A 23,619-nucleotide genomic window follows, 5' to 3' on the forward strand; every position below is an offset into this window, starting at 1 on the left:
AGCTGATAGAAAATTTCGACAAGAAAGCAAAATATCTTGAGAAAATTTCTTGATTTCTTCGCTTTTCTCTCGAAAGCCAGGGGGGGGGGCAAAATAATCCTCTTTTTAAATAAAAATAATTTCTATTACTTAAAAAAAATACTCAAACCTCGCAGAAACCACACTCTATAATAGTAAAATAATAAACTCTCACAGAAGAAAATTCTAATTAACTGGAGTGCACAGACGTAGGGGGAGGGGGGGGGGACTCCATGGTGCAAATTGCTACATTGGAATTTTTAAGGCAGTTTTTTCAAGGGGTATCTCTTTCTTTTTTGAGGGCTTTAATTCTGGATGGGTACTCCGTCACACTTAAGGGGTGCGCCATCGCTTGCAAGTTTAATTTTTTCATGTTATTACAGATTTAGATATCACAGACGAAAAAAATGAAGAAGACACTGATGAAGCTGAGAGTGATACTAGCAGCGACGATGACGAATATTTGTCTGATGAGTCAGATGAAAATTAATTTATTTTTTTATGTAAAAGTTTTTTTTTTTTTTTTGTTTATAGAAGATAATAAAGTTGATTTATTTCAATAAATATATTTTCACTTTATGTTATGTTTCATATAGGAAACCGAAAATGACAATTATTGTAGGACTAGGGATATATATCTGTTTTCTCGTAGGACATTGTTTTATTTGGGCAGAAAACACACTAATCTATCACGGGATATTAACGTCCTACGGTTACTAAAAAAATATATAGTCCTGTGGTATTGACAACTTTGGAGTGTCGGACCAGAAAGGCATACCACGCAATCTGTAGGACAATGTGTGTCTTAAACTATATAAATATTAACTAACTGACCAAGAAAATTCAGCTGGTTAGTAATTATATTTCATGTCTTCGTAAATAGTACATGTTGCAAAAGTGGGACATCTTCGATCAAATCGTGCATTTTGTAGAACATTTTTTTCCCGGCTAATTTAGATAATTATTCTGAGAATTATATACAAAAAAAAAAAAAAAAAAACAGTTAGTTATAAGTATTTGATAACCGCCAAACTACATACTATGTCCGTATTACCCCTGTTAGCTACCATTTACAAAATTTTTGTACTCGCTAATGCTGGGCGTCTCGACAAAATGAAGCTACTAACGGAAAATTAGCTTGTTAGTTATGAATATCGAAACAGGGCGAGGGATCCCGGTCTACAAGCTTTTTTTTTTTGAGATACAGTAAAAATTCAACTCTTCATACGAGGGAAAATCAAAAAGTCTTGGAGCCTATTTTTTATTCGCCAAAAACAGGTACATACAGGTATTTACAAATATACGTAGCGTACTACGTACCTTACATTATGTCTCCACATAGTCACCACACCGGTTCAGACATTTGTCCTATTGCAGCACTAAATTAGAAAATCTCCATGTCGTAGAATTCTTCCGGCTGCCTGTGGAATCACCGTCGGACCGCGTTCTTGGCTTCTGTCCCGCCAGAAACTTCTTCAGTGGACCGAAATCGTAAAAATCACTAGGGGCAAGGTCTGGACTGCAGGAGCATTTCCCTTTGAATTGCTATAGGTTTTTGTCCCTTGCTCCATACAAAACGAATAGCACTTCGCTGCTCATAAGCTGTGGACGTCTAAAGAACGACCGTCATCTAAAACGACTGTTAGCAGATTGGCTCATCTGAGCAAAAGGCAGATACGGCTGGTACGGTTCAAGGAACGGTCACTCCTGGGAATGTATATGTTCGCTTTGTATTCACAGCCGTATTTTGGCTAAAACAAAAAAAAAAAAAAAAAAAGGCGCAAAGACTTTTAGATTTGCCCTCGTATAAAAAAACTGTAACATAAAGTTAAGAAATCGGTTAAAACAGTTTGAAGGGTGCTTACAAATGTCTAAAATAATTGGTTACGTTTATAAAAATTTGTATGGTGTTGGTTGGGAGAAGCGGGTCCCCCCCCCCCCTAAAACTGAAATATGGCATACGGTTTTTATACTTTTTTACACTAATCATGTCACATATCATCACAGTAATTAGTTTTGCATGTATTTGGCCTTCGTGAAATAAATTTTTAGGTCATAAAACTTATGTCAAATAAGTTTCCGAAAAATATATTTTAGGGAGTTCAGGCAACGTTTTTTTAAACAAGTGTTTCCAGGTTAGTTTTTATTGTTTTTATGCTCATTAAACGTTCATGAATAGTTTAACCTAAAGTGCATACTGCAATAGGAATTTTTGCATAAATTATTATTAATGAATGTTTATGGGGTCCCACTTACCCCATAAATGTTCGCTATGAGGGGTAAGCAAGTCTCCTCTCCTCACTGTAGGTTAAGTGGACGGGGGGTCCACTTAACCTACCTCCATTACTGTGACGATTTAAAATCAAAAGCAACTGATGGAAAATTTTTATTAGTGAAATACAAGATAACTATGAAAACCTGATAGGAATCGATAGTTCAGCTAAAAAAAGTTAATAAAGCTGGTGACCATGCATTTGTGCGACTTGCATCAAAGAAAACCATGAAGTATTGTCTAGCTCTAACATTGGAAGTTGTTGACGCAAAGGAAAAAAATACTGCTGAATTTTCAAGAACAAATAGAAATAGCGCCATTTTTATTATGAAGTGATAATGGTATTTCTTTAGCCAACTTTAAACAGACGCTGTCATTTAGTCTGAAGAGCTGACGGCGCCCCCCGCCCCATACACGCAGAAAGATAATCAAGTTAGTAAAAACATCATACGCGTAAACGCGTCATACTTGCAGTTTTTGAATATTAATGAACCAAACTATCAGAGGGCGATAGAGAGTACGAGTACAAATTAAAGCAATGAATCGTTTTCTAATATTTATACCTCAAAAACTTTTCGTAAAATGGAAATGTTAAAATTCCAAATATTTATCTTGTAAAATCCTTCCCCACAAGATAAAAAACAATTAAAACTTAATTAGTTACCCATATTGATCAAGCTAAGAACATGAATCAAAGATTTATTGATTATAAATAGAAAATGTACTTATCGAAGTAGATTACATAAAAATTAAATTTCAATCTGGCCTCATCCGGTGATTCTTTTCAAGAGTTTTTTGCTTTTACTAGCATGAATTTAATACCAGCTTTCATATATCGCTCGTTTGGAAAAAGACTGCCACAATACGAAATTTTTCTCTTTTTTTTCTTTTTCGCTTAAAGGCTTTTAAATGACGTTATCTTCTATGGGAAATAACAACAGATTTTTTGTTCTAATATTAACCACGGAAGAGCACAGCAAACTTTCTTTTCTTAATGAAAATTGCCTGAAGAGTTCAACTCCAAACGCTTCTCCTGTAAAATTTCATTTTTCATCTCTGTTTTGTGTGTTTATGACTGTGCATCTATGATACAGGAAATGAATGGGCGTCAAGGGCGATTGCCCCGCTCGCCCCCTCTTCGGAAGGTCCAGCTGGTTGCCAATGGTACTTCACAGATTTATACATGAAATCGAACCAATTGGCCGTTAGTTTGATAACAACTGCAAGAAGAATCAGTTAAAAAAAAAATTAATTTGAATTCTGAAATTTTGAATTCAAATTAGGTTTTTCGCAATCACGAACTGAGACAGGACCCTACTCATTGGAGTTATTGTTTCTAGAAACGGCTCCTGTCCCCTCCCCCCCACCCCCAAGTCTGTCTCTCCTCCTGGGCGGTTACTTGTGCATAGTTGTGTGTGTGTGTGCGTAGACCTGTGTGTATGCACGTAGGCGTGTGTGAGTGTATGTGTGTGAAGTTGCGTGTGTGTATGTGTGTGAACGTGCGTGTGTGTAGGACATGGACGCCTCCGACCAGGAGAAGCGGATAGCTCAAAACCGGAGCAGCCGCGCCGCGCCGCCAGCAGAGGACGGTGGGCGGTGGTGCTGCAAAGGCTTCTGGTCCAAGTTGAAAAAGGCACGGACACCAAAAACGGTCAAATGAGAACAATAAGCAATCGTGATTGCTCAAAAAAAAAAAAAAAACGACGACTCTTTTTTCTCCAAACTCTGACTCCGAATTAGGGTGGGTCGGAATCGCGCTACCTCTCAAAAGTTGCAGTTTGGTATCCTCAATTGAGGGAAAAAAATTAAAAAATTCTAAGTTGACATCGTCAGTTCGCGTATGAGGCTGAAAGTTTGAAAAATATGCTAAAAATTGCATTTTTCAAAAAATAATAAAAATTTTTTTTTGGATTTTTCTATAATGCAACAGCCTTAAATTGTCAGTACATAGCGTAGTTTAAACCTTAAAAAACATTTTATAGCTTTTACATAAGATCTTCAATTAGCTCATACGCCTTAGATTGGGTAGGAGATTTTAGCATAATTTAAGGCGTATGCGCAACCGGAAGATCAAGTAAAAGCTATAAAATATTTTTTTAGGTTTAAACTACGCTATATACTGACAATTTATGGCTGTTGCATTATAAAAATATTTTTAAAAAAAACTAATTTTATTATTTTTTGAAAAATTCCAATTTTAGCATCTTTTTTCTAACTTTCAGCCTCATGCGCGAAATGAAGATGTCAACTTAGATTTTCTTTTTTATTATTTTTCCTCAATTGATGATACCAAACTACAACTTTTGAGAGGTAACGGGATTTCGAAATAAAGAAATCGATTTTTTTCGAACCACCCTACTCCGCATCCCTGGACAAAACTAAGGCCCCTGCAACCCTATGTAAATGTAGTTCTGCAGCAGTAATAGTTGCGTTGCAGTGAAGTACCCTACTTAGCTAGTAGGACAAGATCTGGGAAATGGCAGGATTCTTTCGATAAAAGGAAAAATAGGATGTGTGGTGAACTGTGGTATTATATTAATTTTTCCAAAATAAACAGAAGGTATAAGAAGACAATATCGCACCTATGCTTTGATTTTGTGCCCTCAACGCCGGACACTATTTGGCACTCTACTGTATTGCTGAGGGTTTTTTTTTTTTTTGAGCAATTATATTGCTTATTGTTCTCACTTGACTGTTTTCAATTCCTATGATTTGATTCCCCCACCCCCCGCTCCCCTCTGCCGCACCACCGTCGACCGGCCTTACGATGCTGCTCCTCTAGCGAAAACAGTCTCCAGGTTGCGTCCATATCATACACACATACACACGCATACACACACACCTACACACTACACACGCACGCCTACACACAATACACACACACACACTTACACATTCGTGATTGCGAAAAACATAATTTGAATTCCAGATGTCAAAATTCAAATTATTTTTTTTTTTCGATCTAGTACTTCATGTTATCTAAATCATAAAATATTTATAAACGAACACAAAAATATCAAGCACAAAGTTTTTTTTTTACCGCGATGTTTTTAAGTAGAGTAGTGCGGGGCTAGTTAAGCATAGGGGCACGTTGAGCAATCGATGCATCTCGAAAACTATTCACCATATATGTAGGCATCAAATGGCGGAAAGAAAGTCTTATGGGAGGGAAACTCATCGCGCTATCTTCAATTGCAGCTCGACAAATGAGTGAAGTATACGTGCACATTATTTATTTTGTGACAAAAAAGTAAAAAACTCATTTGCCGCAAGTTTTCGTCTGTATTAGTTCAATGTCATCTGTTTTCTGTCAGGTAAGTTTTATTCTTCCATAAATGTACTGTACTTTTGATATGTATAGAGATTCTGAGTATCATTCATACCGTTTTTTCGTAATCTCATTTTTATTTTGAGACTTTGGTTTGGGGTTAGTTGAGCAAGTACTGCTCAACTGACCCTCGTGACTTAAAACAAAAATAGTAATATATTTTTTGTTTTTGTTAGGATGCATACTTATAAAAGGAAAACTACACGATGTTCTTCCTCTACTGACGACTTGAATAATGCTGCAAAGGCTGTCAATGATGAGGGGGAAAGTGTGAATGCCGCCGCAAAATAATTTGGTATCAAACAGCTGACTTCAACAAGTTTTTTGAAGAAATTAAAAGGTGGTGATTCATCTATGGGTTATGCAAAACCGAAGCAAGTTTTTTCTTCCCAACAAGAGGACTCTATAAAAAAATTAAAAAAGAAAAAAAAAATACTTGCTGCAAATGGCATCAATCTATTACAGATACTCCCCAAAAAGACGATCGTCGCCTTGCCTCTACGAGTATGCTGTTAAATTTAGCATTCAAATTCTATCCGCCTGGACTTCAAATAGCACAGTAAAAATAGGGGTCGGACCCAAACATCCAAAAAAAAAAAAAGCTAAACCTGGTGCAAATTGTTTATTACCCTCCCAATAAGAACAGGTAAAAAGTCCCACCCCATTGTGCGTCGGGTTTTGAATGGGGGGCATCTAAAAATTGCTGTTTTGGGTATTTTTCCAGAATTTTTAGAGTAAATTTAAGGTGAGAATATAATGTTATACTAAATTAAAAGCATGAAATTAAAGGTGTTTGACCCCCAAGAGGGATGACATAACCCACCAATGCTACAGAGCCCCCCTATCTCCGTGAAACGAAGCAGTACCCCCGAACCCCCCTCCATACATTTCATATGGAAACATTATTTTATGCTCAGTTAAAGTTAGAAATCGAGTGTGTCCATCCTCCAAGATCGATGGTGCACCTCCTCTCAAAGCTACAGCACCCCCCCCCCCCTCCGTCAAATAAAATAAATCCTCACTCCCCCCCCCCCTTTTATTTCAAGTAGAAGTATTATTCCATGCAAATCTAAAATGCATTAAATCAGGAGTCCACCCCAAAGGAACATAGCTCATCTCCCAAAACAAAATTATATACTAAAATATTATCCCCCCCCCCCACCCTGTCTGATGGTGCACATTTGATTAAATAACCAGAAAAATTACGCTGATCTGTTTTTTTTTTTGCTTTCAAATGATTTCTCCTAATCTTGTAACAAAAAGTCTTCGTTATCAAGATGTTTTTTGGAATCTAGATCCTTAGCAAAATCGTTATTGTTGCAGCTATGTCTAACACAGTTTGAGCATATAATTAAGCACTTCAGTCCACTTTCAGACTTTTCAAACATTCACTATATCAATGAACCCCTCAGAGCAAGCACAAGATTTGAGACGCAGAAAGTCTTCTAGAGCAGAAGGCTTGGCTGTTGTAACAGGACGCAGATTATATTTCTGTGGTGCTTTCTTTGCACCCATCAAAAATGACACTAGCTTTCCCATACTTACAAGTTACCTATACACTGCATTGCTGGAATATTTCCTTGAAGCTTGCAGATCATTACCAAAAATATGACCAAGCAGGTATCTTCCATTTATTACATATGAGGCAGTGAGAAGCAAAGGGATGTAAGTGGCAAAATTAAAAATTTGGAGATAACTAGTACAAATGGTTGGTGAACCTCTCCTCTATCTTGAGGCAAGAGATGGTACTAGTAGACCTGGTAGTTGCTTCTATACAGCATGATTTAGAAAAGAAAATCAGTGAAAGCCTACTTAGGATCTTATCTTTAAACGCGTTTTATTCAAAACTTGAAAATGTCCACTTACATCCCTTTGCTTCTCACTGCCTCATACATGACACCAGCTGTTCGTTCTGTGATGGTGGATGAACCTTTTGCTTCAGATAATAGCACTTTAACGATACAAGATTTCTTTCCTTCTGAAATCAGATTCATCGAATACTGATGGAGGATCAGCGCATAACTCGTACCAGAAGTTTTTAACAATTTGTTATTCCATCTTTACTGTTCATACCATTCGGTGTAAAAGATGGTTTGGGCTTACACATCTTTACAGATAGTAACTACTCTCGCAACAGAAGCTAAAGACATAACTGTTTACCTCCTTTGCAAAGAAATGCCACAAAATTGTTTGCCTTCAATATCCTTTGATGTTACTACCCGAACGTTAAAGGTCTCATTGTAACTCATCTTATCATCAGCGAGCAATACCACTACCAACTTGAGAGGGAAGAAACTTCTGGGAGCTTTAGAGACGGATTGTGATTTCCAAAATGGGAGACAAAAAGGTGTAAATATTTAGCATTCTATTGTTGTATTGCTCATTGCTCTCATCGAGACTTGTTCTATCGCTGAATCACTACAGGTTCTAGACCACCTGAATTTGTCACTGCGTTAGATCGTTGGATAGCTGATGTTTTAGCTGATGTTTGATGTGATCAAATTTTTTTTTTATCGCATAATGTACTCAAAAGTTTGAGATAGTGTTGCAAGTATATGTCTGCATATTTAGCATAATTCACATAACCAGCTGCGTAAAAGAGAGGTAGCTCGGTGTTTGCCAATGAGAACCTCCACCGACTTGGAGGGTGCAGAATTGCAACATTGCCCGTCTCACTATTGGCAGTTTTGGTTTGTCCCCCCTTACGGTGATGGCAAAAGATTGTAGAAAAGTTGAAGTAAGTTAATCAAGAAGTAGGGAAACTTTGGTCAATTTGGACTTTTTTTAAGCTGCACAGGAATTTTGTTTTCCAGCGCTCTAAACAGTTTAATAACTCCAATCACAAATAATTTGGTTACTGAGCTCGCTTAGATCTTTTAGAATTATCATTCTGACATTACCATATCATTGTGTGGCATTTTGTACTTCGGAAAAGTTTGAATCAGGGAAATTTTTTCTTGAACTTCACTGCAACAGTTCATTTTAGAATGTAAATTCAGGGTCCCCCCCCCCCAAAGCGATGGCGCACCCCTTAAGTGTGACGGAGTATCCATCCAGAATAAAAGCCCTCAAAAAAGAAAGAAATACCCCTTGAAAAAACTGCCTTAAAAATTTCATTTTCATGGACGCAAAGCTGCTCCATGAGCCCCCCCCCCCATTCCCCCCCTCGCCTGTGCACCCCTGTTAATTAGAATTTTTTCTGTGAGAGTTTATTATTTTACTATTATAGAGTGGTTTCTGCGAGGTTTGAGAATTTTTTTTAAATAATAGAAATTATTTTTATTTAAATAGAGGATTATTTCGCTCCCCCCTTCCCCCCAAAACCCGACGCGCAAAGTGCTGGGACTTTTTACCCCTTCTTGCTGGAAGGGTAAGAAGTAATTTGCAACAGGTTTCACCTTTTTTTTGGATGTTTGGGTTTGGCCATTTTTTGGCCTAATTTTACTGTACTAAAATAAGATAGCCGGACAAGATGGGCTTACAAAGTTTTTCAAACGAAATCTGGAACTATCCATCCGAAAACCAGAACCATTTCAGTTAATTCGAGAAAAAAAAAATGCTTTAAGTTTTAATTTGTCACTAAAAGACTATAAATAAAGAGTTGATTGTCAAACAGAAATTTTATTTCATCTCTAGTTATCATTTATCCTATGGTTTGGCTAGACATCATAAGTGCTCAACTTGCGGGGGACGTTGAGCAAGTTTGGCTTTTTGCATTCCGACAGCTGTAGCTCTTAAACGTGTGCTATTAGCAACAAATTACCCATGGACACGTTTGAAAAGGGATACGTTACTAATCCATCAGGTTGCATAACAATCGATTGAGACTTGTCGTTGAGGAACTATATCCTCTCAAGTGAAAAATTACTCAACAACTCAACTAGCCCTGCCCTACCCTATAGTTTTTCTTGTTTTGAAGAACTCGATCTGCTCCTGGGACCACTGCTCGATATGATTCTGAAGCAATTTGAAAAAAAAAAAACCTTTGGAACAAATCGGAATTAAACTTGAAAATTTTTACCTTTTGATAAAAAAAAATGTAAAACGAAGTTTACCACATTACGAAGTGGCTCCCAAAAGTGTTCATACACTTATGATTTTCAATGAAATACACCCCTATTCATTAGTTAAAATTAATATTTTGGAACAGGTACTATTTAATTATAAGATCTGTGATCTTTTTTCAACAAAACTACATGAAAATTTTTAATAACATAATAAAACTTGATTTTTAGGAAATCAATAATCAAAAAGCGCCAGAAACTTTATCTCACTATATATTAGTAAATGATCTAAATTTTTACGATTTTTACTTTCAACTTCTACTTTCAAACTGCTTCATCACACACAAAAGTCCGTGTTGACAGATTAATAAAGAAGAAAAAATGTCAGATTTCTCACTGAACTAAAAAAAAATCGATGTTTTGATAACTTTAATTTTGTGTTTTGTAACAAGTAACAATTTTTTTTTTCTTGAATCATGTTCCACTATTTCAATTACGCTATGAGTTGAATATGGGTTTTCACTGTAATTTTCAAATTAACTGAAAACTTATTTTAAAACTGTACATTGTGTCTCCCGCTAAATTGAAATATATATGATTGTGATACGTATAATTTGATCAATACTGCCCGCTAGCGCTTATATAATAAAAATTTAGCCCTTTATTAAACTAAAGTTGAGTACCGCTGTCTTAGAGTATAAGATATCATTTTTAACATTAAGAAATATTCATTTAAGCATTCCTTACTCTTACTCCTACTCTGGGAGCGTCTGAAATTAAATTTTTGGGAGAGCGGAAATTCTCAATTAGCCGAATAATACTAAAAATTTTGCCGAATAGAACTCCAAATTTTGTCAAATCAGCAAACAAAATTAGCCGAATGAGAAAATTTTTGAAAGGTCACGGTGACTTCCTGTGACTTCCCATCGAGGCGCCCCTGATTTCTTGAATGATGTCATCAGTTAGCAAACTAAACTAATAAAGCATGCTTTTGAAGTACGATAAGCATCAATTCTCTGCTGTCAGTGGCCGAAGATGTTACAATATTTTTCTAATGCAATCTGCATAACTCCGCGACGCAGTATTCTTTCTATTATATTCTTCTTTACAGCCAACTCTCTTTGCTTTTGCTTTTGAATTGCGGTTCTGAATCGTGTTGTTTTACGAAAATATGCATCGATTATGGTCATGTTACGTAATATAATTACCATTTCTACCCACAAAAGAAATTTGTATAATTCTATCTGGCAGTGGTGAGAGAATTTATCAAACAGGAAAATTCTGGACTCGACGACCTTCGTAAAGTGAATGAAAGCCTATCGTGTAAAAAAAAAAGCGTCTTTTCATTCAATGTTGCTCAAAATTCAAAAACTTGACAACATGAAAGTTGGGAATAATGCATTCGATTATCTTTTACAATGCCGATTTCACTGTTTTCTGCAACAAAAAGCTCAAACTATGGGCACGATTTGATGGAAATTTAGTACATTTTTCTTCTAGCTAATCTAAATGCAGTTTTTTTCTTTTCGTCTGCAATTTCTCGTGTTATTCTCAACAACTCCCGAATATGCAATAGCTACATTTTCCAGTCAGTATAAAAGAAGAGGGAATTGGAAAAAAAAGGACACGTTTTGTGATTTCTAATTTTTATCAACAAGTGCTATCATTTTGTTGTCTGGGCCCAAAATGTTTATCAAAAGTATTGCTGTTTTTCTGGGTGTGATTGTTGTAGCTCTAGCGGTAAGAACTTTGAATTTTTATCAGATTTATCACTAACTATTGATCTTTAAATTTGAGCATATTTCATAATTGCCCTCATGCAAAGCAAGAGGGGGAAAAATGCTAAATTTATAAATGAAAAAAAGTCTTTTGCTGAGTTCTTCGCGTACTAATCTATATTGCTTTCTGTTTTTAGTAACTGTAAGAGCACTTCCTTTCGCGAGGCTTCAATTTTTGCAAACCCGTAGTACAGTCGGATTCCGCTACAACGCGATCCGACTTACGCGAAATGGCTATTACTCGAGTTTTTCATGAGTAATGAGTTTTTTTATTGCAGACTCAAATTCCTCGCCTGCAACATGATTTTTTTTTTTTTTTTAAATTAGCAGCCGGGCGTTAGAATGGTCTTCGTTGACCCTAAGTTTTGGTTTTGTGAATGGACTTTCATCTCTTCAGCATCACTGAAAGCGGAAATTCACACACTGCATTAGTCTAAACAACGCTTTGCTTTAGTTTATACAAATAACCGCTCCGATTCTTAACGTGTTTTTTTCCCCTTCATTCTACATAATGAACGTTGATAAAATGGAATGGCTCCGAAACGCGCGTTTTCATTTTAAGTTCGTGAAAGTGGAAAGAAAAAGAGAGTTTCTGAGCATTAAAGAAAAGGTCAAGATTCTCGATATGATAGAACAATTAAAAAGTGCTTCGAAGGTAGCACGACAATTAGGTATGAGTGAATCTTCGATACGTTCCATTAAAATTCAAGAAAAAGAAATCCGTAAAAGTTCAGAACTTAGCTTTAATACTGAAGCTGGCAGAGTAGTGTCTGAGGAGCAAAATACAAACATCATGAAAATGGAAGCTGCTCTTTCATTGTGGCTAAAAGAAGTCAGAAAGAGGGGTGTTCCCACACTGCATAAGCCATCACCTTCATCATTTTAAAAATTATAATTAAGTTTGCAATATCTACTGTTCAGCGCTATTATAATGCAGTTACGTACTTAATGTAAATACTGTTTTAATTCATGTCTCTCATTGATTGTTGATTTTGTACATCATAACAGTAATTTATGATAAATAGTAACGCTTTTTCTAAAATACAGTAAAAAGTCAGTTCTTCATAAAAGATACGGTAATATATAGTTGAGAAATGGTTTGAAACAATTTGAGGGGTGTTAACACATGTCTGAAATAATTGGGCAGGCTTATAAAAAATTTCTAAACATACTTTGTTCCACAACGCGAAATTTCGACTTGCGCAAGGGGGTCTTGGAACGCATCCCTCGCGATCAATGAGATAGCGCGAGTAGTAAAAATTTCACTGCTGGCACGTTCTCCTTGATCCTACCTATTACAAAATGAAGTGTTATGTTTCCATACTCTTTTAAATGGGTTTCACTTAGGGGTTGCGAGAATTTTTTTCGCCAGGGGCGGCAATTGACCAAGAACGAAAAAAAAATATTTTTTTTTATTATTAATACAGTAGTAATTTTTTCGCGGAAAAATAGAACAAAAAGAGGAAATGAATATTTAATGCTTAAAAAAAAAAAAAAAAAAAAAAAAAAGAGGAGAAGAGGAAATTTGCATATGCTGCCTATTGCCAGTTTGAAACTTTTACATACTAGGGGCTGAATCCGAGAAAGGTGGTAGATGGTTTTCCAGATGATTTTTTTTTTCCGGGAAGGGGGCGAGTTTTAACTTTAAATAGGGAAAAGAAATATTTTTTAAAAAATTTTTTACAAAGAAAATAGGTAAATATATACAAAATATTAACGATGACGATTTAAAAAGAGAGAAAACTCCAACTAATGTTTCCAAAGATGATATATAACTGCGCTTTTAAAGTCACAACTTCGAACATTTTCCGAGAGAGCGTCCTCCGCCTCCCCTCCCGCTAACATCATTAAAGATCGCCCTATCTCAGCATCAATTTCAAAAAAAAAAAAAAAAATTTAATCGAGGAAGAGGCCCTAGTACATTAATTCCCCTAACATCATCGGAGGTCGGCTAAAATTCGAAAAATTACCGATCCTCTAACATTACCAAAGATAGCTTTCATATGCGTTTTTAAGACTTTTAATTTCGAAAAATTTCCGGAGAGGGCTACGAATCTCTCCTACCCCAACATCACTAAAAAGAGTGCATATTATACTAACAATTTTTTTAGTATTGCAAGACAAAGTTAGTTTATCTATATAGTAATAATTCGCTCATAATCCCGGAAGCTCAAAAAAAAAAAAAAAAAAAAAAACTCTCTCTCTGAACTCACGATAATGCCTGGAAAAGGGATCGAAGTAAGGTTTTACTTTTTATACTTGTTTTAACTTTCTTATCACAACTGAAACATCATTAAACAGGAGCTTTGTAATTATATTTATGTATTGGTACATTAATGCGCAAATTACGTTTACTGTTCATATTTTTCTAGTGTTTTTGAACAAATAAAAAAATAATGCCCTTTTTTTTGGGGGGGGGGGGAGCGTTAATACTCTAAGCTAAAAAATGCACCCTGTCTTTGATTCAAGAAAGATTGATGTTATGTAACTCCTATAAAATTGTGTGTGGGGGGGGGGGGGGAGTTTGCCAGGGACTTTGTTATACTCCGAAACACATGCATGCAATATTTTTTGCAGCTTGTGCTAAGATAACTTTAATTGGCTCATTAATCAGTTTAAATTCTTTAGCATAGTGCACAATGTAAAGTTTGACACAGTGGTGTAACGACAAAGTGCTACGACAACATTAGCTTGCTCATTAATCAGTTTAAATTCTTTAGCGTACAGCCCAAAGTAAAGTTTTACGAAGTAGTGATATGCATTTACGAAGTCAATAACTTTTATCAATCTTTTTCCATATTAATAACGTCTTTTCTCTTTTTTTCATAAACAGGAAATAGAGTATGAACGAGCAACTAAACGATGCTGGTCCCAAAGTGATTGTGATCCATTGCTAGAATGCTGCTCCAAGAGGATCTTCGAAGACGAGGCTTATTGTGTGCAACGTCGCAGATTAAGTGAGTCAGGCTTGAAATAAAATAAACTTTAAAAAATGTCCTGGAAATGGCTCCAAGGAGTCATGGAGAGGAAGAAAAAAAAAATCCTTTAATTGAGGGACATAGGATTTAAGTCGTAATCTCTGTATATTATCCCCAGACATTAAAATAATTGTTTTAGTTATCCCCTAATCCAGGACAATTCCAACAATACAAAAACTGGTATACTTGTACTATCAACTTGTTAAAAAAAAACATCCATTTAGATGGGCGTTGGGCTTACTTGGAATGCATCCATGATAATTTGCGTCATTTCCATGATAGAACTAACAAATCAGAAAGATCAGTTCTATTGTCTAGGAATGGCTCTAAATTTTATGGGAACGTTTTTGGTTGTGCGTCACCGACGTCGGTATTCTCGTTGGTTTTGTCCTCCTTTGTCACTCCTAAAAGCTCTTCTTCCAGTGAGTTCTTAAAAGTGTGAACTTAGTAACTGTGCTTCTGGAAACAGCTTTGGAACCAATCGCATAGAATATCTCCAGTGGCCCAAGCCCAAACTCGATTATTAGCACATTTTCTCACAAATAAGACTGCTTTTAAAGATTTTAAAGTACTAAAGAAATATAATACTCATGTGTGTTTCGAAAGGGGAGTGGTCCGAACCCCCCTCCCCCGAAAGCTTTAGACGTGCAGGGGGTAGAGGAACCTTCTTTTTCTCTCGAAGAGGTTTATTTATACTCGTGAAAATTAGGAAATTTTGAAATTTCAAGCACAAAATTATGTATTCAGAAATTCATAATACTACTAGCATTCCAATGCTCTTTTGTTTTATTTTTTCTGTGTTCAGTATCCTGCATGAAAACTAATTTCGATTATGCAAGCTGTAAGGTAATTTAATTTCCCTGCATACCTAAGTATTTTTTTGCTATTTTTCTTATTGACACTGTAAATATGTAAACACAAAACAGAGGGAAATGGAAGGACAGTGGAAACAGGCCCGTGCCAAGCCTGATCGGCGCCATCGTGAAAATGTCTTTTCAGCCCTCTATGCTGTGGGTGTTCGACGAAAATATAGCCAACACCAGGAATGAGGTTTTGTATACAAACATGACGTAGAAGGGAATATGTTTGGCATTTAATTTATTAAAAAAACAATGTGTAAAAATGAGTATTTCATTGAGGATTACAGTGTACGCTTTTATTTCATATCTAGAGGTTATTTCGAGCTCAGTAGCTCCTCTGATATGCTAATGCATTTTGGAAAACGAAAATATTTTAAATATCAAAGTAAACGCCGCTCTAAACATCTCTCTAATCTCTAATTGATGAATAATTAGATGCCTGCTAAAACATGACAACAGAATTCTCATTTTATTTCTAAATTGAAGTATGGAGGATATCACACCTTAAAATCTGAAACTGCAATCCCTTACGGTAAAACCAAACATTCTAAAATATGGAAGGCATTGAATATGATATCTAAAACAAATACCTTGTCCAAAGCTTTATTTATTTATTTTATTTTATTTTTTTATTTTATTTATTTATTTATTTGTTTATTTTTTGACCCTCAAATAGTTCAAGAAAGGGGGGGGGGGGGTGAGAGAATCGAGTAATTAAGGTCAAGTTGTTACTTTTTGGAACAAAAAGGTTAACCAAAATTGTTGTCTACAATGTACACATACACCCCACAAGTAAAATATATGCCAATGGGCTAACAGTATTTTTTTATGCATGATAACATGAAATAGTCAAACTACCACGAACAATAATTAAAAATCACAAAAAGACCTATTGCACAAACTATAATACAACATATTCATCTGATGATCCAAAATTGAGAACAGAAAATTTCTTGCGCCTCATATGTTCAGCTTTGTGATGTGTACTATGGAATGGAAATACCGAAACAGCATTCACGACTCCGAAATTAGGAAGAAAAATGCTAATGTATGCATTAATTAGCATCACGGGTTTTGCACTTTTGAATAGCATATTTACAGAGACCGATTTACACACCTGGGTGCCCCCCCCCCCACACACACACAAAATATGAAGGTAAGTGTCGGATATTATTTTCATAGAAAGAACACTTTAAAATATCGATTTCATACGAAAAAAGTTAATAATTAAGATGTTTTTCAAAAAAATCATTTGTTATAGATCTAAAATAAATTTATGGTTTTCATGTTAAAAATTTTTTACAGTTGCAGATGGAAAAACTATGATACAAATAGTAAAGGTAAATCATAATGTGCTTTCTGCGCATCAATGATTCTTTATATATTTTCTCCTTTGTTTTCTTGTAGTAAATTCATCTATAATGTTCTCATAATCAAGTTTTAGGTCAAACTTCCTTCTATTGATAATAGAACTAATAGAGATAATTTACCATCAGAAATGAGAGTACGCAAAGACACTTAATTCTCTTCAATAGCGAAAATGATCGTTCTTCACAACAATCGGCTAATATGCTTTCATTTAATAAAAAAAAAATTGCCAAATGACAAAAATTTTTTGTTCCCTTTAGTTAGAGGCCCCGAACACTGGTCCGTAAAAAAAAAATTTGATGACAGAAATTTGGTGCCCCCTTTCCTTTGGTGCTCCGGGCCCCGAATGCCCTGCCGTAAATCAGTCCCTGCATATTTAGACACAACAAGACAATAATCTTTTTCCTTTTATATAGGCAGCGAGAGGATTGTTTGTATCAATGAGCAGAGTAATTTCACCGCCACCATTAGAAATAATCAGGGCCTGATAAACACATGTTCTGGCAGGTCATGAACCTGGCAGAACATGTGCATGCAGTGCCATGAACCTGGGCATCACAATTTAGGGGCACCAAAATGGGATGAATTTCTTTATTTCTACCTTTTTTGAAAACTTCCGCATGAAAAATGTGCAGATTTTCTGGTGAGAGGGGCATCAAATTTTGTCGGCTTGGGCATCACTTTGGCTTGATCGGACCCTGGATATAATAAAAAGTTCGATTTTATTTTTTTGGTTGGAAAGTTTCCCCTCATTTGGGGCCTTTTTTGATTGGTAATGCTCGGAGCCTTTTTGACTTTGGCGCCGTTGTGCGACCTTGCACATAGGGACGGCGCGGCCCTGAGTGGAAATGTTTTAGTCAAAATTTTAATTATTTTCATTTGTTGTGTGTAGAAATGAGCATGCCCCCCCCCAAAAAAACTTTTGGGGAAAAAATTGGGGAGGGGGGGGAGGAGAAACACTCTTTCACGAGAGAGGTTCATTTCCACTCGGAAAAATGGAAAGTTTTTCAATTTTTTAGCATAAAATAATGTATTCAGAAATTGATAATACATATTTACATTTCGATGCCTTTTTTTAATACATATTTTTTTTAATGTTAAGTGTTCCACATACAAACTTTGATAGTGGAAGCTGTAAAATGGGGGGTTTAAATTGATTGTGCACCAAAGAATTTTATACTACTTTTCTCTCCCTAAAACTAAAAGTATACACAGGACAGAAATATAACATCTATTAGTGGAAATATTTTTGACTTAGTCCTTTTAAAAATCACATTTTTCTCAAAATTAACAACCAAATGATGAATGGATTAATTTCGATAAATTTGGGTGTTTTGAACTTAAAAATCTGAGACTAGTAGTAAGAAAACAAAAAAGCTTTTTCAATAGTTTTAAGTGTAGCTCTAAGAAGGAAAAACAAAATAGACAGCACATATTTAAGCACTTTTTAAGTTTTGAAAGAAAAAAACTATTAAACTTCAGAAGCATGGTTCCCCCCCCCCTCCCCCCACGGTTTCAAAATTTCCGTAAATTTTCATCTCTATGTGGGTTGTTTTATTTCTTAAGAAAATTGACGTGCGTTTATAAATAGAAAAATGATATTGTGACATAGACATCCCTCAAAGCAACAGGGGGTCTTTCTATTTTCTGTTTTTGAATTGGGCGAGCCGATAAAAAGCCTTAGGACAAAGTTTTGAACCTTTTAGTTCCTCTCGTACATATGCAATATGCAGCAATAGCGTCACTACGGGGAACGGGGGGGGGGGGGGTGTTGTCCACCTCGATCAACTCTTCTGGGGGTAATACCCAAAATAGATTAAAAAGTTAATGAAAAACATAAATATTTCAACTCTGGAACGTTTCCCTAATATATCCTTAATTATAGTTAATCTATGGTTTCCTAGGCGCGAAGTCGCCGATCTTCAGCGTCGCTCCTCACCGTGACGCTGAAATCAAAGTTAAGTGATTCCGGCGTGGCCATTCACGACGTCGATTAAGCTCGCTCGCGCATTCGCAGAAGAATCAAGTTTTCCCCACGGCGAGGAGTGACGCCTAGGATCGGCGACTTCGCTCCTAGGAAACCAGGGCTTTAGAGGGAGTGGTTACATATGCCTCAAGGAAAATGTAACATTAAATGCTCTTATAATTCAAACTTGTCTTTTAACATAAACTTACGTTTCACCAGATAAATACAAAAAAAAAAGTTATGTATTTTTGAAAATGATATGAATTTCATGTTTATAAAAAACTTTTTTGGGGGGACAGGACACCACAAATTACCGCTCAAGGTGATACCGGTGCTAGGAACGTTACTGACATATGTATACTCAATTTAACTATATATAATGAAAAATAATAGTTTGATTCACCTTCTTTTTGCTTGCTAATCATTTGTTATTCTGGAATTCTTCCCTTCACGATGTCGCCCATTGAAAACATTTTAAATAAATCTCCGGCGGCGACTTCCCAGCAGAACTTAAAACCGGTCCCCCCCCCCCCCAAAGACTGCATTTCAATCTTCAATTAAAATGTACATGAAAAGTACACTACACAATAGTCGTTTTAGAAATGTAAATATGGTTATTGAACAAGGAATTAATGTTGATTTAATCTTATTTCAGATGAAATTTGTTTGGATAACGGGATGTCAAATACTCTTTATAACGGGCTGTACGACATATCCTGTCCATGCTTCGAAGGTCTAGAGTGCCGCAAAGAAATATTTACAGTGAATGGAGTAAGTATTCAAGGAATAAATAGCTCAAGTTGTGATAAACATGACTTCCTCCTCTTTTGAAACTTTTTGCTCCGTTCATTCATTTCATGATAAAATATGCAGTGAAAGTAACGTTATGTTAATTTTTCAGTTCTTGTTTTTATACTAGTGGTACCCGCACGGCTTTGCCGGTAGTTGAAAATTAAAAGGATATTCGGTTCGCATGTATATTTACAAATAATGGATGACGAATTTCTCGCCAATTGGCTATGTTCATTCGCTCTCCCATTCCACGTCATGATAATTTCGTAATTTACTCGTCCATCTTATGATAATTTTGCTCCGGAAAATGTTCTTAAAATTGAAGTAGAAAAAGAACAAAATCGAATTTTCAAAAAATCGCATCGAGGTGCACACCCCCATGCTACAAACTAACTTTGCGCCGAATTTCATGAAAATCGGTCGAACGGTCTAGGCACTATGCGCGTCACAGAGATCCAGACATCCAGACAGAGAGACTTTCAGCTGTATTATTAGTAAAGATTTACTGATATTTTTAACTAAATAGTTAAAGACTTTAATAAAATGCCCAGAACGTAAATGCAACAGTTAGGGTCACTTTTCAGATCAAGAGATTGAAACTTTTTTCTCTATTTTAATTTTCAAAATATATATTTAAAAAAAACAACTTAATTTTGTAAAGAACATGGTTTTTACAAAATTTAGAATTGCAGTTGCTTATAATCCAGATACATGTCGTAAAAAAAATAGTAGCTGTGTTGTAATTGTATTTATGTTCAGAGGAGCACATTTTTGTCTTGGGAAAAAAGGGGAAAATAGGAAGAAAACAGAACCTATTGAAAGTTTCAGGTAAAGTTGAAAAGGAAAGAAAATACATACTAATTACCGTTCAAGCCATTACTACGACTTGCTTGTAAATACTGTAAATAAATTTGCTTTTTTTTTAATAAGGACTAAAGGGCTCATTTAAATCGATTGTGTTCAATTCAATCGAATTCTATCTACCAATAACGTAGCGAGATTTTGTTGGGTGGAGCAAAGGATATTGATGACTGCGCTACTGGTAGATGCAATTGACGCAATCGAATTCTGTCAGAGTTGAATTTGCCCCTTAATCATAATTATATTTTTTCAAAGACACCCAAAGTAAAGGCATAGTTGTAGAAATATATACTGTCTATTAGTATACTTATTCATGTATTGATTTCAGGGCCCGAGCTAACTACCAAACGGCACGACCTTCAGGGTCATGGATTTAGATAAAATCAGATATAGGTCAGTTCCCATTAGGTATGAGAGCAGGTAAAGCGGTTTGACTGCATAGGCCCTAGTTCGGCAGCAACGGGGGCCTGAAGTTGCTAATTTGAACCGAGATTTGCAATGGAATTTCTTTCAGAATTACAATTTTTACCCCTTTTTCTGCTCTTGTACTGCAGTATGAGCCATTTGCGTGCACTTACCTTGGAATTTAGTTGAATACTAATTTTTAATAAGTGTTTCTCAAATTTATATTGGACACTACTTTTACTTTCAATAACTTGAATGCAAAAATAACATAATTACAGAATATTTATCGTTTGCAAATGAAATTAATTATTTTCGTTTAATATTAATTCTTTGCTAGTAAATAGTATTTATCGTATGCTAATGAAAGCACTTACTTTAGCTGGATATTTATTGTCTGATATCAAAGATATTCCACAATGATAAGCAAAAAAAAAAAAAAGGGAGAGGAGAAAAAGCTCCAATTTATTGCGCATAACACATAAAAAACAAAACTACAAGAGCTTTTCGACTTTTCAAGTAACTTAAATAATGCCCATAAATGTATAGGTGTTCTCCCTTCCATTTGTTGTACTAAAAGAAGATGCCAAATGCGTCGGGACATCGAAAATAATGCCGAAGTCTGAAATTCCAATGGAACTCCATTGCATTTACGGGGCCAAACTAGCAACTTTGAACCCTCGTTGCAGCCAAACAAGGGCCTATGCAGTCAAACCGCTTCACCTAGTCCTATATCTAGTGGAAATGGACCTCTATCTAGAATTCTGTCCAAATCCGTCACCCTCAAGGTCGTGCCGTTTGGTCGTAAGCATTCCCCAATTGCCACCACTCCAAATGTGATAAAATCGTAAATTCGGCAAAACAAACTCTGACTTAGCGTAAGTATTGGCGAGCGAAGAATTCTCCAAATTTTCAGCAGAAAAACTGTTGCCTCAATCGTTAAAATTATGACAAAAGATTGTTTAAAATTCCGGAAGAAAAAAAAAAATGCTGCTAAATTGAAAATTGATTTGAACTCGTTGCCTGGACTTATATATAGTTATTGAGTATATGCTGCATATTTAGAATATAAGTAAATGCGTTGCATTTTATATATTTCATGAAATTGTACTTTGCAAATTGAAGCTCTCTAAAGAAATATATTCACTAGTAAATTTTGTTACAATAAATCTTAGGCTGAAACTTTATAAAATATGGCTAAGTTGCTGACTAACAGTTTGAAATCCCTAGCGCGGGCCCTGGATTTAGTATTTCAATTTTTATTGTCAGTTTTGTTTGCAATTAAAATATCAAAAACACATAAAAATACTTCCTAAAAAAAGTTCCTTTTTTCTTTTTCTTGCATTTATTCAACAGCGAACAAGAAGCCCCAATCCCAGGTGCGTCCCAAGCTACGGCTATTACCCAGGGGCAACAGCGATTTCTGGCCCATACAGTTACGCGAATGCCGGAGGCGCAAGAGCAGTCGCCGGATATGGAAATGAGTACAGCAATACGAATTCAGAATCTGGTGCTTACAGCAATGCAGGGGGCTATTATCCTTACGCAGAAGAGAATGGAGGAGAGCTGCCTTACAGCTACAGGGAAAAAAGATCTGCGCCAACAGCTGAAAAGAAATGAACGAATGGTTTTTTATGTGACAATTTTGTACGGTTGTAAAAATAAAGATATGATTGATAATTTTTCCTTCTGAAATGACTGGTAAATCGAAAAGGTTATAATTTTTATTTTGGTTTTGGATTTATTTATTTATTATATAGGGGAGAACGTTGTATCTTGGTTTGTACCTTGGGACACTGCTAATTTCTAAGAATCCATTTTTAGTAGCCATGTTTTTGTAAGCTCTAATTGTAACCTTCACCACTAAATGGTGCCATAGTAACAATCAGCATCAAATGAGTAAAATTGACGATTTTGGGAGAGAAAGAAAATTTCATGACTCCAAAGTAAATATTTTCTTTATTTTTATTTCATTTTCTGTCTTTTCATTTATAAAACTAATCGACTGAGTTTTATTTTGATGTAAAAGAGAAGTACTTTAAGTACTTTAGTTATGAGAAAACAATGATAGTGCATCTAGATTGACCACCATTTTGGTTTTTCTTAATTGACGCGGTGATTGTATCTCGGGAAAGTCAAGCATATTGTGCCTTAGGACACGCTCCAAGGTACAACATATGCATGGTTCTTAATAATTAAGATATGTTTAGGAACATGGAACAATGTTCTAATCTTACGTAGTCTTTTAAACACATTTAATGTTGGATAATAATTCATTATTCATAATTTAATTCATTACCATGAATTTTTTTTTTTGAGCAATCACAATTGCTTATTGCTTTCATTTGACTGTTTTGAGGTCCTATCATTTTATTTCCCCGCTAGCACCCTCTGCAGCACCACTGTCGACTGGCCGCCTCACGATGCTGCTCCTCTAGCGAAAACCGTCTCCAGGTTGCGTCCATATCCTACACTTACACGCATACATACACGCACATACACACACATACACACACATACATACGCCCACACACACACAAACACACACACACATACACATGCATACACACAGACACAAACACCTACACACAACTACCCACATGCCTGCACACAGACACAAACACATTTGCCAACACACACATACACATTCCCCCCCCCCCACACACAAACACTCATACACGCAACTACCCACACACTCATACCTGCACACAGACTTAAACACACATGCCTACACACACATTACACATACCCCCTACACACAAACACACATGCCTACATACACACACACACTGCGTAGTTGCGAAAAACATTATTTGAATTCCAGAGGTCAAAATTCAAATTAATTAATTAATTAATTTATTTATTTTTTGTTTTTTGGTATAAAATTGGTTTAAGTATATGGCTGTTTCCTGCATCGTGAAGACTTTCCCATAGGTACAACAGGATGTGTCCCAAGGTACAATAGGATGTTGTACCTTAAGACAGCTTGGAA

At 35.8% G+C, this 23,619-nt stretch overlaps 1 protein-coding gene across 1 annotated transcript; it reads left to right on the top strand.

Moving 5' to 3' along the window:
• The first annotated feature begins 11,229 nt into the window (after positions 1–11,229).
• LOC129227735 (uncharacterized) lies at positions 11,230–22,309 on the top strand. The gene is made up of 4 exons (XM_054862340.1): positions 11,230–11,362; positions 14,234–14,357; positions 19,228–19,343; positions 21,984–22,309. Exons 1-4 carry the CDS (start codon positions 11,309–11,311, stop codon positions 22,245–22,247), a joined length of 558 nt encoding a protein of 185 aa, XP_054718315.1. The 5' UTR covers positions 11,230–11,308; the 3' UTR covers positions 22,248–22,309.
• Positions 22,310–23,619: the final 1,310 nt, after the last annotated feature.

Source organism: Uloborus diversus, chromosome 8 (assembly GCF_026930045.1).
Source record: "Uloborus diversus isolate 005 chromosome 8, Udiv.v.3.1, whole genome shotgun sequence".
Classification (NCBI taxonomy): domain Eukaryota; kingdom Metazoa; phylum Arthropoda; class Arachnida; order Araneae; family Uloboridae; genus Uloborus; species Uloborus diversus.